Consider the following 16,599-nt stretch of genomic DNA (forward strand, 5'->3'; position numbering starts at 1 on the left):
AAGATTCTAGTTATCCCAAATACTACTAAGTATTTGCTCTTCTTTTCTGTACTGTGACCAAATTATCTTTCATGTGGGAAAGGGACAAAGATCATCTGCATGATTTTGATCTACTTTTAAGTAAGACGCAGTGATCATTATAAGACTGTTGTGTGGATGAAGAGTGGTAAAAAGAAAATGGAAAAGAGAAAAAAGGCCATGTATTTGTATGTTTGTCGTAATCCTTTCAGAGGTGATTTTCTTCAAGGCTTTTGAACACCTACAAAACATTCACTTGTTCCGATTCCCAGGCTTGGACTGTTGCAGTTGACACGACACCTGTATTTTTACCCTGAAGAAGCAGGTCACCACCTTGTTCACTCGTGCAAAACAAGTAGTAGCCCAAACTGGAATGTCAGGACTAAAGGACAAATCTTTCAGGAAATCAACAAGAATCTGGGCAATTAAAACAAAACAAAATGTTACAAGCAGCTGCATGTATTAATCTGTCTCCAGGTCCCTTGTTAATACTTTTTCATTCTAGAGTAATATCCTTGTTTTTCAGATGTCTTTTCCATAAAGAATAGTCCCAAACTGTAAAAACTGACTATCCCAAAAGGATAGTGACTGCAAAAAAAGTATCTTTTCCTTTTTTAACTTCTAACATAGAAATTTTATTTATCATTAGCAAGTAAAACAATTTTAAAGCACACATTTTTAAACCGTCAGAATCCCTTTTGTATTTCACAGTTTAATTAAGCATCCATTTGCTTCCCTCTATTCCCGGTTTATGAAGCTACTCAGACTGGCATCCATTTTTTGCTAAATTGAAATTTTATCACAGAGAAATTGTTTTTAAAAGATTATGAAAATTCAGGTGGATGGTTATTGCCAGAATTTGTATCAGTAAGGACAAATTTGCAGAAGTCTGGACTTGGTGAGTAAAGGCGTAAGGAACTTAAGGTCTACCGGGAACGGTTAAGAGAATATGCTTTGCTTACCATTACCATACATTTAGCACTACTGTAAAGGGGCAAAAGCCCTATTTCACATACACATGTGGGACTGTGCATACGCTGTGAAATTCGGAATGCAGGCAGAGCAGTGAGAGATTTCAGTCTCTCCAGGGAAGCAACCATCCCTCTGCATGGAGGAATGCGGCATGCGTCCTTGCCAGGCTGGAGGGGTTCGCTCTCTCTGCCAAAAGCAGAGCACGGGCCTTTGCAGCACTTGAACTCTGCGCTAAAAGCGACGAAGGCGGCACAGGCCCCCGGACAGTACTAGTTTTGCACTTGAGCAGAAAATTGAGGAAATATCCCATGTGATTTTCATAATGCAAAAGTTACCGTATCTGCTGGAAATTTCAAGCCATAATGGTCACATGCTGAGAGATTTCTTACCTCTCCTTAGTAGTCTATCGTACACATTCACAAAGATCAGTCATGACCTATGCTAGCCATACTTTTAGTACTATTTGTATGACCCCTACCAACAAAGCACTCTGATACAGTGGACTAAAACACATCATTTCACTCTGAAACTAGAGCGCGGCACCGTCAGAAAATCCTTTCTCTAGGGAAGGGACACCAAAGATTTCTGCCACATGTGTGTATGTGTGGGGGAATAAAAGGGAGGAAGGAATAATCTTTTTTTTTATTACTTTTATTAAAGTAATAAACTTTATTACTTTATAAAGTAATAAATATGGGCCTCATAACAGGAGATTTTTCAAGACAACTGAAATTAGAATAGTTAACAATCACAAACTTTAGCATTACAAGAAAATTGCTAGACTGAACTAATATTACAAAATTCGGACTAAACACATTCATGTTTCATTTGTGATGATATTTCTACTGCTCTTGGGGCAGAAATCTAATCCAGAAGGCAGAAATAACCCAGCACTGGGGGAATGTTTCCTGATCCCGTGATTTTTGGCACTGTTGTACGGATAGGTCTGTACCTGTTTCCAGGCTCTCTTCGTGGAATGAATTAAGACTCAATCAATCTTTACGCAAGTAAAGATGTCAGACTCCTAAAACAGTGCTAGGAGCACATCACCTGGCCAGCCTTGACATGTATCCCAATTGCTGTAACATATGAGCTTATTTTACTTCCCACTGTAGCAATTTCTGTAGTCAGTAAACACCGGTGAGTTATCAGAAAGATTTAAACACACTAGGAGGGTGTTGCCCATAATGCTATCTAATGGACGTTTGGGGGAAAAGATGAAGGGGAAAAGAAGACAGATTGATCAGTTTTATCTCATCTGAAGAAAAAAACACGATGATGATGTGACACTGAAATAATTCTGACCCTAAAATATAACGAACTAATCTCACTGTGTTGGAGAGTAACCTCTTCTGAAATAAAAGGCTATTTGCTCTCAGTGCAACTAGCCATGTCAAGATAATCCTAAACAAAAACAAGGGGAAACAACCTAAAAAGCAAAAAAAGTTAGTACATAAAGCAATCTTTTACTTTTGAAAACTGGATTTGTCCCATTTAACTTTTCCAAACATTTGCAGCCTGACTCAAGCTAGTCATCTGCTATTACTCTGAAATCAATAGGAAGACACGGGTACCTACAGAGGGCAAAGAACCACCCCTCTCTATCCTAGAATGGAATGAATAGCCACATAGAGGCGTCCTCAGTGAATCCAGAGGGAGAATATATGTATCAATTTTCAGATACCTGCAGATAGCTAAGACAAATATCACAGCAAAAATATCAACGTCCCCTGCAATTCTAAAATTGTACACGTGAATTCTTTATTGGCCCCAACTTTCAAGAAACTGTATACTCTACATAGAGGATCCGGCATTTCTATCACACGTTCCCAAATTAAAAGCACTCTCTGCACTACGGGGTACTGCCTCCTGCACCTGCCAAGGCATTATTGCTAGAAGGGATGACAACTTGATATGAATAGCAGTTCGGGGTCTCTGGGTCCCACTCCCTCTGCAGGCAGCCATTCCGAACACCCCTGACACAGACAGCACTCACACAGGCTGACGGGGGGTAGTGTGGGAACGCTTCCCTGGTCCATGGCATAGCATTACATTTTAGGAGAGGGTTATACCAAAGAAAAGGTGATCATTTCAGCTCAAGCAGACCACATGCATGCTGGGAAAACACAGGTTAGGTAAAAGCCATGCAAATTATATACCTGGTCGTGTGGTGAGTCCTCTGTCTGCAGCTGGGCGGGCATCAACTGGCTCAACTGGGCATGTGCAGAAAAGAAACAAAAAAGCAAACAAAAAATAAACAAAATCCCCCAAAACGATAAAGTCAACTGCTCTTCCATCGGGACAGTGCAGGAGAGACATACTGCATAAACGAAGTTACCAAAGCAACAGCTAGAAAAGATCTGCCTTCAGTTAATCCTGGAAATAAAAGGAAGGGATGGGCACGGCTTCAAAAGGAAAGCTTCAGAGCTGATGTGTCAATTTTACATCATATTCTGGTTACTGCTTAAAGTGAGAAACCATCAAGATCAAAGAATTTCTGTCTATAGAGCGAAACTGTGTTCATTATGTGCAAACTTTTTCCACTTGTCTGATCAGAATTGGCAGCAAGAACGGACATGATGAGTGAGTTCTTGCAGGCAGTCTTGATCAATGCTGACTTATGAACCCACTGATTCCTGACTCCTTTTCTTTACAGCACTAGCTATAAGGTTTGAAAAAAGTAAATCATAATTTGAAAATACAATCAATACTTTGTTCTGATATGCTCCGATTTGTAGACAGTAAATTTGCCTGCTGATGTTTGAAAGGGAAGCAAAGGAGAAACACCACTTTCTACCCAATTGTGTGTCATACAGTTTTCAAACTCTTGTGTTACTGTACTAAGGCTTTACCAGCTGAAACGTAAGGTTGATGGAGCTCACTGGCATTGATAGAAAATAGGGTGTGCAAAACTTAGAGCTGTTTTGAGTCATTACCTACTGCCTCAGTGGAGTCCAAACTGAACATACTGGAGAAGTTCATTAAAACATTCAGATTTCCCCCTCCCCTTTTTTTTTGTTTCTCTCTTTTGCTCCAATACTGTTGCCTTCCTTATCTACCTAAGTGCCAGTGTCACAAAGAAATTAAATTCAGAAATAAAATTTTACGTTGTAGCTTGGAATTCAGAATTTTTTAAATAAGGTACTCTCATTCATTTGAATGTCAAGATTCAGGTATGAACCTTCTAATCAGCAGTAAGGGAGCCACAATAACATAAGAAACCTGACAAAAGCACAGTTTTCAATCATGAACTGCTTGCTGTATTTGGCATCAGAAAATCACGCTAACCTGATGATACTGCTGACTTAAGCAAGGGGACTGCCCATCTTCTTAGGAAGTCTGTGTCACTTCCTTAGGGTTCCTACGGGTTTGACAAACAACCTACCATGCTTGCAAGTAAGAGCCTATGTGGCACCCATGTCCTTTGTACACAGGAGATGACTGCAATAGCTCCTGCCTCCAGAAAAAAGCAGTAAGTCACCTTTAAAGTAGCTGCAGACTAAAAGTGCATCTGCACATCTGACTCGCTTGTGCTTCCAGAAGGGCAAAATTTTCACAGAGCTTGCTGGTCTGGTGCTGCAGAGACAAGCCATCAAACCACTTTCCTTCACAGCAGTTCAGAGTGGCACTAGCAGACCATGTAATTGCTTTCCTTACATAGCACTATACAAAAACCAATTTCCATCCTTAACTAAAAACTACAGTTTTGAGTATCTTCCTATTTAAGGCTTCTGCTAGGTTTTCCAATATTGTCTGCACCAACCCTTAGGCAGGTCAGCAGTAATTTTCAGGGGAAAGGACTGAAGGGATGAAACGATCAAGGAGCAGCATTACCCAAACTGCTCCTGCAGAACCCTCCTCTGTCACCCTGGCCCCTGCCTCCTCCCTAGAAGGCTGACGGGTTTTATTTCCCCTCTGGCTCAGCACCCTGTAACCCCTACATGCCCATAAGTATGGAGAACTGACAGAGCACGTTGTGGGTAGCAATGAAACTGGGAGTACGCAAAGGGAGAAAAGGATGGGGGAAGTTTCTGCTGTACAGTAGCATGGACTCGGGGTAATGCAGTATTTGTGGAGTTAGGTGAAAGTATTAATAATTCTTCTTGTCAGCTATAGTTTTGGAAGCACTTTACAGAGGAAAAGGCAAACATCACTAGCACATTTCATAACTGACACAAAAGTGAAATGACCTGCTCAAGGTCATAAACCAGTTGCAGGGCAAAAACTGGAGGCAAAAGCTGAGAGCCAAGGGTCTTCCAAAGCAGATCGTGGTTCCAGGCACCTAAGTGCAGCACGCCCCAGGCAGCACAGTACAAAGAAAGGCTGGTTTCTGGAGACCCCTGAGCTGCCACCTTTTGAATTTCAGTTGCATTTTAAAACCTGCTTGCTCTTGCCCCAGTGGTGGTGTACGCACAAACAGCAGTTAACTCTGAAAAGTCTTGTCCGCGGGCTTCCTCACTGCGTACGCCACTGGACCACACCACCTCATAACAGCTGATACAGAGGGAAGAAGTTTAAACCTATTATAGTATTTATCAATAATCAAAACTCTAAGATGTACTGTGTATTATTATAAAAACTGAATTAATTTTGATGCTCCAGAATCATATTTCTCTCAAACACTCTTCCATGTACACAGAAATACATAGAACTAAGACTGAAAATTTTCCAAATACTGTCACAAAACTAAATTGGTATATACCTGCCTACGCTGACTATGCAGGCTTCATACAGGCTACACATGCCACCTCGTACGTAATACTAATTGACTTGGTAGTGTAGGTTAATGGTTGGACTGGATGATCTTAAAGGTCTTTTCCAACCTAAACGATTCTATGATTCTAATGCATCTCAGAAGAGCAAGAGAGAATGTGGTTGCTCCTCTTTTCAAAAATAAAAGAAAGGTGAATCAAAAAGCTCAAAAGCTGGTACAAACCAGCAGGTGAGGAGAGCTATGTGATGCTTACCTACCAAGAACAGCGCTGAAGGGAGTAACTGGCCAAGTCATAAGGATAACACAGTACATTCACAAAAATCTCACTTAGGTAAATACTTTGTCACTAAGGCTAACTGTAACTGCACAGTAAAATACAAATGGTAAAACACTAAACCCAGTTAGTCATTGGCAAAATGCACAGGGTTCTTGGCAGTGTCAGAGCTTCACAGCTGCTGGGGTTTTGCCCCACCTCTGAAGGTGTGTTTTTCATTGTTATACAATTTCCTCACAGTTTGGTGGTGCCTTCTGCAGCGTCCTCAGAGGGTATTTTTCATTAACCTAATTTGTATCACAATACATTAGACATACGTTCAGCCATGCAAGTTGTGTAATGTATTACCTGGTGCTTTGGATTCGTTTCTGTGAACATTTACTGGGAAACTACCTCAGGGAAACAAGGAAGAAAATACTTTCAGAAACTACTGAGCTAGACTTTCAAGGTCTTTTTATTTTTAGGCTATTTTTCACTCATTCATCAGAAAAAAACAAATTTAGTAGAATAAACTGCTTGCATAAAACTTATCCTTTTATCTAAACATGCAGTTTAGATTGGGAAAATTTCAAATTGAGTTATGAAACCTTGAGATTACATGGCAACGTACCAATCCAATACATTATTAATATCTCTGGGTGAAACTTGGGATCAGATCTTGGCCATGGAAGAAAACAGGCATGGGAACTAATGATAAATTTAAGGTATTTTTTGTCGTATTTTAACTTCATTGCTTGTATGCAGAATACTGGACACTTCGAAACAAAGACTTAATGGCTGCATTTCCTTCCACTTTTTCCACAAACACATTTTGGTTTAAGCATTCCCTGAATGGTTTGTTAAAAACAAGGCCCATCACTGGGAATGTGCCAGGCGGGATGGCAGCTCCAGGACACAGCCAGCTCCAGGATCTGTTTAGTTGCCTCTCAGATGTCAATGGTCCCATTAGAAATTTGTTTTGACAGTAATGCAAATTTGCAATGAGGTAAATGATTTACCTGGTGTGCCTGCTCAGGACTAAAGAAAACTATTGCTTATACAGTGCAAAAGCTCTTTGCAGTGAGGAAGTCGAGATTCTCATTCTACCTAGAAACCCACCTGCATATGCCGAGCTGTTAGCACTCTGGATTTGTGTTCAGCAGAGCTTTAAAAAAGTTGACTTCAGCTTTCAAACTAGACCAAAACAGTATCAACAACTGAATTTGTAACTTGCTTGCCATCTGAAACAACTCTGTTAGCCCGTGTTAAAACTGCTGGACCAACCGCTTAGCAGATTTCCCAGATACCGGGCCGTTCACATGGAACACTCTGTGATTTTCTTGACTGTGCTGAGTACCCTCAGCCCTCACCCAAGTAAATGGGAGCTGAGATGCTCAGTGCTCTCACCTTTGCTGGCATGCTCAGCATCTCCCAGCAGCAAGAGATACGGACCGTCACTAATACTGCAATGGTTAGTCACTCTACAGTATTTGAGGTTTCTCTAGCACACAATTTTTGAACTTACACCTTTTTTGATCAATGGTTATCTGTTAAGAAACAGCAATGACTTGCTCAGTACTGCATAAAATACAAAAACCTCCCTGCATAAGGGGAACTGACTGTGTGAAAAACAGACTATGCAAAAAGACCTTCAGTGGAGAGGGAGAGGAAAAAAGAGAACGAAAAAATTGTGTCAATTGTTATTTACTTCTTGCTACTTCCAAAGCATATTATAACAAGACAGACACGTGTTTTTGGAAGCTATTTAGACAAAACCTGGGATTAGACCATGGCTATGGAAGAAAACAAGCATGGGAAGTGAGGACAAATAGCACATTTAGTCCTGGGTTTCTGGAACAAAGACGTGGGAGACAAACACAAAGGAAAAAGATGAGGCTGTGAAACTCTCCTTTGATACTATGGGCAAAGGTATAGAGAGGGTATCTAAAGAGAGAAAGGAGGTATTGTAGGCATGATCACATTAATAACATTGTGGTTTGGGTACATGACAGAGGAGTATAATGGGAAACAATAAGGACTTGAAGAGGTTTCAGTCATCAAAGAATTTCCATTTCTAACTGTGCAGACTTAAACGCTAATAATGGTTCACCTAGCAGAATTGTTTGCCACAGTAACTTCATGACAAGTAACAATCCTTGTATCAAAAAAAACCCCTAAACCCCAATAACTTAAAGGCATGAAAGTTAAAAGATGTTCCTTCGGTAAACATTAAGAAGTGCTGCAACAAACCATGTAGCACATTAAAATACACAGGATTGGATCCATAATTTAACAGTACGTTATTCACAGCAGAAGAGTTTTTGTTTCTTATTTGCTGTCATATGTTTTAAAAGGAGAACCACACTCAGTATGTTTGACTATGGGAATTCAGTGTCACATTGAAGAATGTACCTTTCATTATTAAATTCTGGGCTTAAGCAGGTTTCTGAAGGAAAAAAAAGGCTTGTATGATTAAACTGTGGGTATGTCTGGGTGCACCTGCCTATGAAATAACTTTTGAACTTGGTGACTGAAATTAGTAGATTTTGAAAGCTGGGAGAACAGACTTCAAAACTCATTAATTCCGCCCCCCCCCCCCCAGGCTTCATGAAAGCAGGCGGAGGGTATAGAAACTGATGCCCTGTATGCCTCGACTATGGGAAAAACTGCAGCGAGAGCTGCATTGGAAAATTCCTGCAGGACAGACACTACCAGCCGGACTGTGGCCTGCTCCTGGCAGACAGCTTGACACTTGTGCTATAGCGAGCTGCAGCCGATTCCGCAGGAAATTGAATGTGAGCCTGCCAGCCTGGTCAGCCATTTATACTTCTCGCCAGTACCTGACACAATCCAGCCAGCTGCTCTCAGCTGCTCAGCATGTCACTTGGCTGCAAGTGCCCTCCAGACATGTCTGGAGTCCTTGTCACCATCTCCTGTCTTCTGGTTCTTGCTGCTGGCCAGTCCATTGAGTTTGCTCCATCTCCCTCCACTCTTTTTCTTGGTCCCTACTGTAGCGCTGACTCCCTGGCAGTCTGATTTTAGCCCCCCTCGTGACCAGCCTCTCCTCTTCCCTTCAAATCTGGTATACTTCTGCCTCACGTGTTTGTTGACCTTCGCTCAGAAACTAGCCGTGTCTTTTCTTTTGCTTGATCTTAGGCTTCTCTGTCTCCTGGGGATGACCCACTTAGATCACAAAACTGGTTCTGACTCCACTGATTTCACCCGGCACCAACACTAGACCTGGCAAATCCATGTCCATGTGCCGTGGTTCATCTCCTCCCAAGCACCCAGCTGCCCACAGTCACTCACACATCATGCTGGAGTGAGACTAACTGCGTAAGGTGGCTCGGGTCTCAAAACTCATTCTGAGAGCAGGTATAGCCTAAGGCAGTGGTTTCAGAAGACTTCTGGAGGATGTTAAAGTCTGTGCAGTTCAGCTACAAATTACAAATCACAGATCCATAAAACACAAATCTGCCTGAAAGACGACTTCTGTAGCTCCAGTGTCTGTGAATCTACTGCTGCTTTGCAGTAACAAACTTTCATTATTGTGACTAACTTAGCACTGAGTTGAACTGATAAAGGAAAACAAACACAATAGGAGGAACTTGAATGATGTGATCAAAGTCCCTCAGGTTTCTGATTAATTGGCTCTGTCACCTAAGTAAACTACCAATTCCAGATGATAAATAAATTATTAAAGTATTATGCAGTCACTTCAATAAATTAGTCCATGAGCAACAAAAAATACTCCTCAGGAAAAAAGTTTTCCCTAGCCAGTTGCATCGCTGAGTATGCAGGAACATTTCTGCAGTACATTCCAGAAAGCCAGTGCAGGGGGAAATAAAATCAACTCTCATGCTAGGATTGTGCTGGATCTGTAATCATGTTCATGCCAGCAAATAAAAAGCTCTTCTTTAACTAAAACACTCATTTCATCATGGCAAAAATCTAACAGCTTATCTCCCTTGGCTCATTGTGACGTATTGTATAAGATTGTCACTGATAGTTTGCCGGAACACTGAAATTTATTGTGTGTCTAAATTCCAAGTTTTAGTCAGGATTTTCTGTTCCATCAAAGAGACACAGCTGACATGGCAGACCAGTTCTAAACTTCGATTTGAGAACCTCTATCCTGCTTATGTCAGAAAGATGTCAATTTTCAGGGAACAACATGAAGAGAGATCACAAACCTCAACTCCGAATATTCTGTGGTTTCTCCCCCTATTGTACGTACCTTCATTTTCAGTATTGGCTGGAACAGAATCAACACCAAAGGGATGCCACGGCTGAAGGTCATCTAGGCTGAACTCTCCATCCACTGGAAGAAGTTCAACTGTGGTCTTAGTTTCCGTCAATGAAGGCATGAGAGCGTCATTTCCATAGCTGATTCTGGGTTCACTGATCATATTGGCCAAAACATCATCAGAATAGTTTTGCTCTTTCTGAAGTAATTCATCTGCAATGAAATTTCAACACAGAAATTATCTGAAGGAGCCAGCATTTCTGAGGACCTATTTCCAATGCTATTAAAGTAATAATTTAGTTATGAGAGTCTGTTTTCTTATGATAAAGAAAAACATAAAGGCTTGGAATAGTCAAAACTCTGATAAGCGCTGCTGCTAAGTAAGGCATTGTTTTGAAACATCAACCAGAATTGTTCAATATGATTTCCTACCCACATTTCCACCACATAACAGATCACAGATCTGTACTTTACAAGTCCTTGGACTCTTCCCCACCACTTTGAAAAGAAGCACAAATCAATTCCCTTCAACTCAACATGTCACTAAGTCAACACACAAGAGGCCCACAGGAAGGAATGTCTTTTTTATTTCCCCTTCCTCATAAATGTTCACTATCAAAGCTCATCATGGCTCTTAAATCCTAGATTACCACAACAATCACTGTATTAAATGTGGCTTACTGTAACACACTGAATCTGAAGAAAAATTCGTTCTTTTAACATATATAACTTTGCCAAAATACTGAAGTAGTTCTTTGCTAAAAATTTTAAGCAGTAATGGGTGTCTGTAGGCAAATTATTTTACAAGCAACCAGGACCTGAAGCTGTGCAATATTATCTAGGTTGGGTTTTTTTTTTTTTTTTTTGGACTTAAGCAAGGTGAGGACAATCAAAGCACTTTTCAGCTCCATCAGGTGTACAGGACAGACTGTCCAACTCAGTGTTAAAAGTAAGCTCAGAGGTTGGGTATGCTTCCTTATTCCAACTCCCTTCTCACACCAAAGTTGATCTACTCTTGATCTTCCCCTTCACTGCCATTTTTTTGTAGGAGAAACACACGACTTGCAAGTACTTTGAGGGAACTTGGTGCACAAGAGCCCATTAAAGTGAGCAAGCAATTACAATGAAGACGATAACTGCTAATAATGCATCAATGTAATTAGTACACAGGCATTACAGAGCTAAATAGTTCAGAATCAAAGACTGTAAAGGTTATGCAAGTGCTTGCACACATGAGGACACACACAACAGCTGATGATATAAAAGCTTTTATTAAGACTTGCTTCTATTTTCACTTCATTAAGGACCCCCTGACTGTCACTGCTTCACACCCACATCTGAAACGTGTAGCAATTCAAGGACAGGAGTCACCACTCTACTTGATAGACCCTTTACGTCACTCTGTAGGGGCTCACTTATTTCCCAGTATCATCAGTGAGAAAGTGCATCTACATTTACATACACACCAGAGCTTTACAGCCCCCAGTAAAATCTTAGAACCATAGAATCGTTTAGGTTGGAAAAGACCTTTAAGATCATCCAGTCCAACCATTAACCTAACATTACCAAGTCCACCTTCTGAATGTTATTTCCCTCCCAACCTTACACCGTGCCGTACCACCACAGAAGTACACTGCACCCATGCAGCAGCCCTCAGGAAGGATCCCCAGCAAGTCATGAGCATTAAAGCTGGCACTGCTTTAGTGCTTTTATCAATGACGATGTAGTAGGGCTCAGCAATACGACTCTTTTTTGAGACAGTTTTGAGACATTTGATGCAACTCTCTGCCACCCCAGTACTACACCAAATTAGGAACATCAAAACTAAACAAAAAGTTGTAACCCCAGCCCCGGGGCAAATATGGGTCTTGAATCTTGTAAAATGATGTTTTAAAACAAACTTTCCTGTTTAAACAGTAATTGCTTTAGTAGACAGTAAGCCTAATGTGTATACAAAATTTAATTCTGTGATTTACTTTGTTCATTAGAACGACTTACTAGGACAGTACAGAAAGCCTATGTAACACTGAATCGTTTTTCCCTTCCTGTTAATTTTATTAAAAACAATATTATTTTATAAGACACCTAATACATCTTCAGCATGGAAGGCAAGTCCAATTTTTGTCTCCCCACTGCACTTATACTAGCCCTTTATCTAATCAAAGTGTCTCCTTGTATCAGAGGAGGCACAGGTGAAGCACCTCAATATTCTGAGCAGACACTGTATCACATGACAGATGTTAATTTTCATTAGCTAGGGACGAAGAGATCTCACAAAAAAGAAGCTGGATGCTAGTGGCCTGAGTGAGAAGTCTGGTGTCCAAGTGCCTTGCAAGGAGCCACGGGTGATACGAGGTGAGCACACTCTAATACCAAGTCACACGAATCACAGGGAAGTGAGTATTACAGTCCTGCTGAGCATCTTAGTGCCTGCAAGCCTTTTGGACCCAGGAACTGGAAGGGTTTTGGGGTGCAGCTCCCCTCGTTCCCACTGTCCTCCCCATCCCCAGGGGATTGCATGGGGCAGCTGCAGAGAGCTGTAGCCCACGTAGCGGTGGCAGAGAGCAGCGCTGGGGGTGCTGTGCTCCAATCGCCCCTTTTCTCTGGGTGGTGCCGATCTTCCACGACTCCTGTCCATTCCCCACCACCGATGCACTCTGTGTTACCTGCAGACAGCTCCTGCCCTTGCAAAGGGACAAACGGTGCACGGAGAGGAAGGAGCAGAAGGAGAAGGACCTCTGGCAGCAGAGGATCAGCACCACAGCTGGCACCATGCTCGGGGGGAGGCCATGGCGCAGGCATGGCTGGGCCTGCCAGGCTGACAGCGAGGGGCACCCGATGCCCATCACGATACCGTGATTATATCCAAGTCCCTAGACGCCGGGAGGGATCTGTACACAAAGTCTCTCTCTCAACGCTACCCAACTGGCAGCACGTCGTCGCCGGCGCTTGCAGGCTCCATTGTTTCCCATTCAGCTGCAGCACACAGCACGGACATTAACTGACCTGCACAATAGCTCAAGTGAGGCGGACAGATATTACAACCAGCAGATTATGACTGCATCCATTTCACAAGCAAGGAAACAATGGCCAAAATGAATCAAGCCCAACTGACATGATGAATCAGACACTGAACGATAGTGAGAAATTGGAAGTTCCTGGCTTAGATACTGTGCTGGAGTCCATCAGGCTGAGGCAGCTGTGTCTGCATTGAGTAAATGATTTGCAAACAATTGTTTCGATCTCTGAACTGCTAAAAAAGTTTGCCCTAGGATTTCCAGTTATCGAGACTAGCTAGCAAAGTCCAAGATCAATTTTTCAGTGTTGACTTTGTTCAGAGTATTGATGGCTAGTTGAATCATCACTTATGCTAATGGAAAGCCATACAGCCTCGCTGTTACCCGTCGATAGAGTATTCCCTCCCTTTATCACAGCTGCCAGCTCGATTCCCCCACCCTGCAAAAGACAATCCCCCTAAATAAGCAGGGAGTACAGACACAGCTGGAGGCTAGGATGTGCATTCAAGACTGTTTCAGGGTTTTTCTTTGTGTGGTGAATATCTTCATTATTAGGTGCTGAAAATAGAGAGATTCTAGGCTGCTCTTCAAAATTTCATCTCCCATCAAACCAACAGGACAAAAACCCCACGACAGTCTTCCCATAATAGTCTTTTTGTTGCTGTTGTTGCTTGGCTCATTATCTCCTTGTAGCGTTCTGCTAAGTCCTGCCATCGAGAATAATGAGGACGATGTCGAAACTTTTTGTCGCTCTGAGAGCACTTGCTCAAAAGCAACCATGACCTTGGGAAAAACCCACTCTCAGTTGGGCCCTCAAACCTCCCAGCAGCTCTGGATTTGGTGTGAGGGTGCACAATTGCTGCTTCTCCTTCAGGCACCCAAACCCTTTCTTTCTCAGGATGAGACACAGGCTCACTTCTGGTACTTCAATAAAACACTTCTCAAACTTATCATCATCTCTAAGGAAGTTTCACTGCAGGCACTTCCCCATGGGTCATCACTACTCAACAACAGCATCTAGAAAAATTCAAGTAAAATATGTTTGGGGAACTAGATAGAAGGGCAATACTACTACAATCTCCTTTCAAGACTATTCTCTTATCCCACAAAGAGACACATGGAGCCAAAAGCAAAGAAGAAGCAGAGGAAAAGAAATAAAATATATTACAAAATCCTCTGGTGGACACTGGATTGTTAGAAGCTATTCGTCCACAATGCTCCTAGACCACACTTCTACTTGTAAGGCTTTGCAAAGAGCACTGTACTAGCAAAGATATCATGACAAATCCCAAAAGAGGCGATGGAGTCTTAAGAGTGGCAAAACCCATGCTATTTTGTAACTTCATCTGCTTTTTATTGGCATGCAACATTGGTTCCAATGGTGGACTCTGGGGCATACTGACCCCAGTCCTTAACTGGCATAGCTATAATGACAGAAATTTCATGTGGAACAGCTCCGCTTGCTGCCCCAAATGCCAGCAACCCCATTGTTATCTTTCAAACCATCATTTTTATTTAGTTCATAGCTCATTATTTAAAATTTCCAAATGTAATAATAAATATTTGTTTCTTGTGTTTTCTTTTCAAGGAGCCTATCTACCAGATGAAAACCTCTGCTATGACTATCATGTGCAAGACTTTTGAATTTACTTGAAAAGCAGCTTTAAAATTGGCAATTGTAATTTTGAAAGTTCTATAAGGCAATTTAAGGTCTTAAAGCAGATTAGAAAAAAAGTGCACCCAAAACACCTCTTCTAAATACTAGTTAAGACAACATCAAATTACATGCCGCAGTTTTGACCCAACACCAAACTCCCTTTGTAAAATGACATCTACATGATAGAATATATATTGATTCAACAAATACAGGTTTGGGAACCAGCTCAAATAAATTGGTACAAATGCAGTGTCCTATTGCCTCATATTCATCATCTTATCAGTCACCATTCAGTCCAAACTGAACATGCGTTTTTCCCAAAGTTACGGTTGCTTTTGAGCATGTGCTTTCAAAACAACAAAATTAAAAAGTGTCAGCAACCTCCTTACTCTTCTTAATGGCAGAAATTACAAGAGTGCTTGAGGCTTGAGTCATAGCAACTGCTTCATCCGCACGTGCACACATATTATCTTATACCAGTTTGAAGACAGTTTAAATCATGCAAATGCTCTATGTCATAATTAGGATTCACTAAGAACATTCACACAATCATTTATTACAGTGCATGTGATAAGAGGTAACATGTTTAGATGCAGCTTCCAGTTGTACGCCTACATTATGGGCTAATTCAATATGTCATAGTTCATAATCTTCAACACCAGCATGTGCCCAAAGGAGTTGCACTGATGTAATGCAGTCAGGTTTTAACTAAATTTGAATGTCTGCATCTTGTCAGCTGTATGAATCAAAACTTCCCCCAAACTGGTAAATATGAAAACAAGACCTCCTTAAAGGCTTTGTCTTGGTGAACGAATACTTTAAAACAAAACAAACCCAAAACATTATTTACCTGTCTATCTGCATTTATATTAGAGCTCTTACTGACAGCATACTTGTAACCCGCAGTTACGCTAGTAGCACAAACTTGATGCAAACGAACAGACATATTTCACATTCAGAAAGCATGTATGTTTCCCCACAAGATGTTGAGATGTGTTGTAAACGAGGGTTTATGTAGGGAACTCCAAAATACAAAGCATTAGTAGCACAAGTAAGTGTTTTAGAGAGGTAACACTTATGGTTCAAAGGGCTTTCTGTACCTGCAATGAATGCAAACTCTACAGAGTCAGAAAGGTAGTTAAGTCACTGGTATATCCTGTGGGTTTCATATACGTAACCTACTGCATCAAGTAGGAGTTCCTCCTCTGAGGTGAAAGAAGAGAATATACCAGAAAATGCCATGGGTATTTCCTCCAGCCTCTGCCCACGACAGAGGAAATTTCAAGCACATGCTTAAATTTAATCACACTGAGGTCTGTGCCTAACCATAGTTAGGCTTCACTGAATTGCAAGCATATTGTTATTATAAGGTGTTTTGCTGAATCAAGCATTATAAGACTATAATGTTACATACTACTAGGTGTCATAATTATAACATCATCAAGCTGCAAAACATAATTATGTGGTATTCAGTGTTGAACTAATTCATTTGTATAGTACAAGTCAAATACAATTTAGAAAGCAACTCTGATAAGAACTTTATTGGAAGTGACCTGCCTACTGGAAGGTGTGAGAGTGGCTTTGTTGCCTGCATGCTTTGAAGATGATGATAAAATGGGGATATGCTAGACCATGACTGAAATACTGGAAACGAGCCCAACCTGTAATGCTCAGATCCATATTGACAGGGAAACCACCCTGCCAGATTTAAGCTTCTCTTCT

The 16,599-nt window shown here is 41.3% G+C and overlaps 1 protein-coding gene across 11 annotated transcripts in view; it reads right to left on the bottom strand.

Moving 5' to 3' along the window:
- Positions 1-16,599, bottom strand: part of APP (amyloid beta precursor protein) — a 190,244-nt gene that overhangs the window by 19,693 nt on the left and 153,952 nt on the right. For 8 of the 11 annotated variants that reach the window (XM_075728035.1, XM_075728027.1, XM_075728030.1 and 5 more), the window contains 2 exons: positions 10,195-10,416; positions 3,150-3,203 (listed from right to left, as the gene is read on the bottom strand). In XM_075728035.1, the coding sequence (XP_075584150.1) occupies positions 3,150-3,203; positions 10,195-10,416 (276 nt within the window). The remainder of the gene's footprint in view (positions 1-3,149; positions 3,204-10,194; positions 10,417-16,599) is intronic. The other 3 variants (XM_075728033.1, XM_075728034.1, XM_075728037.1) reach the window with 1 other exon arrangement.

The sequence above is a fragment of the Pelecanus crispus genome, chromosome 1, assembly GCF_030463565.1.
Source record: "Pelecanus crispus isolate bPelCri1 chromosome 1, bPelCri1.pri, whole genome shotgun sequence".
Lineage (NCBI taxonomy): Eukaryota > Metazoa > Chordata > Aves > Pelecaniformes > Pelecanidae > Pelecanus > Pelecanus crispus.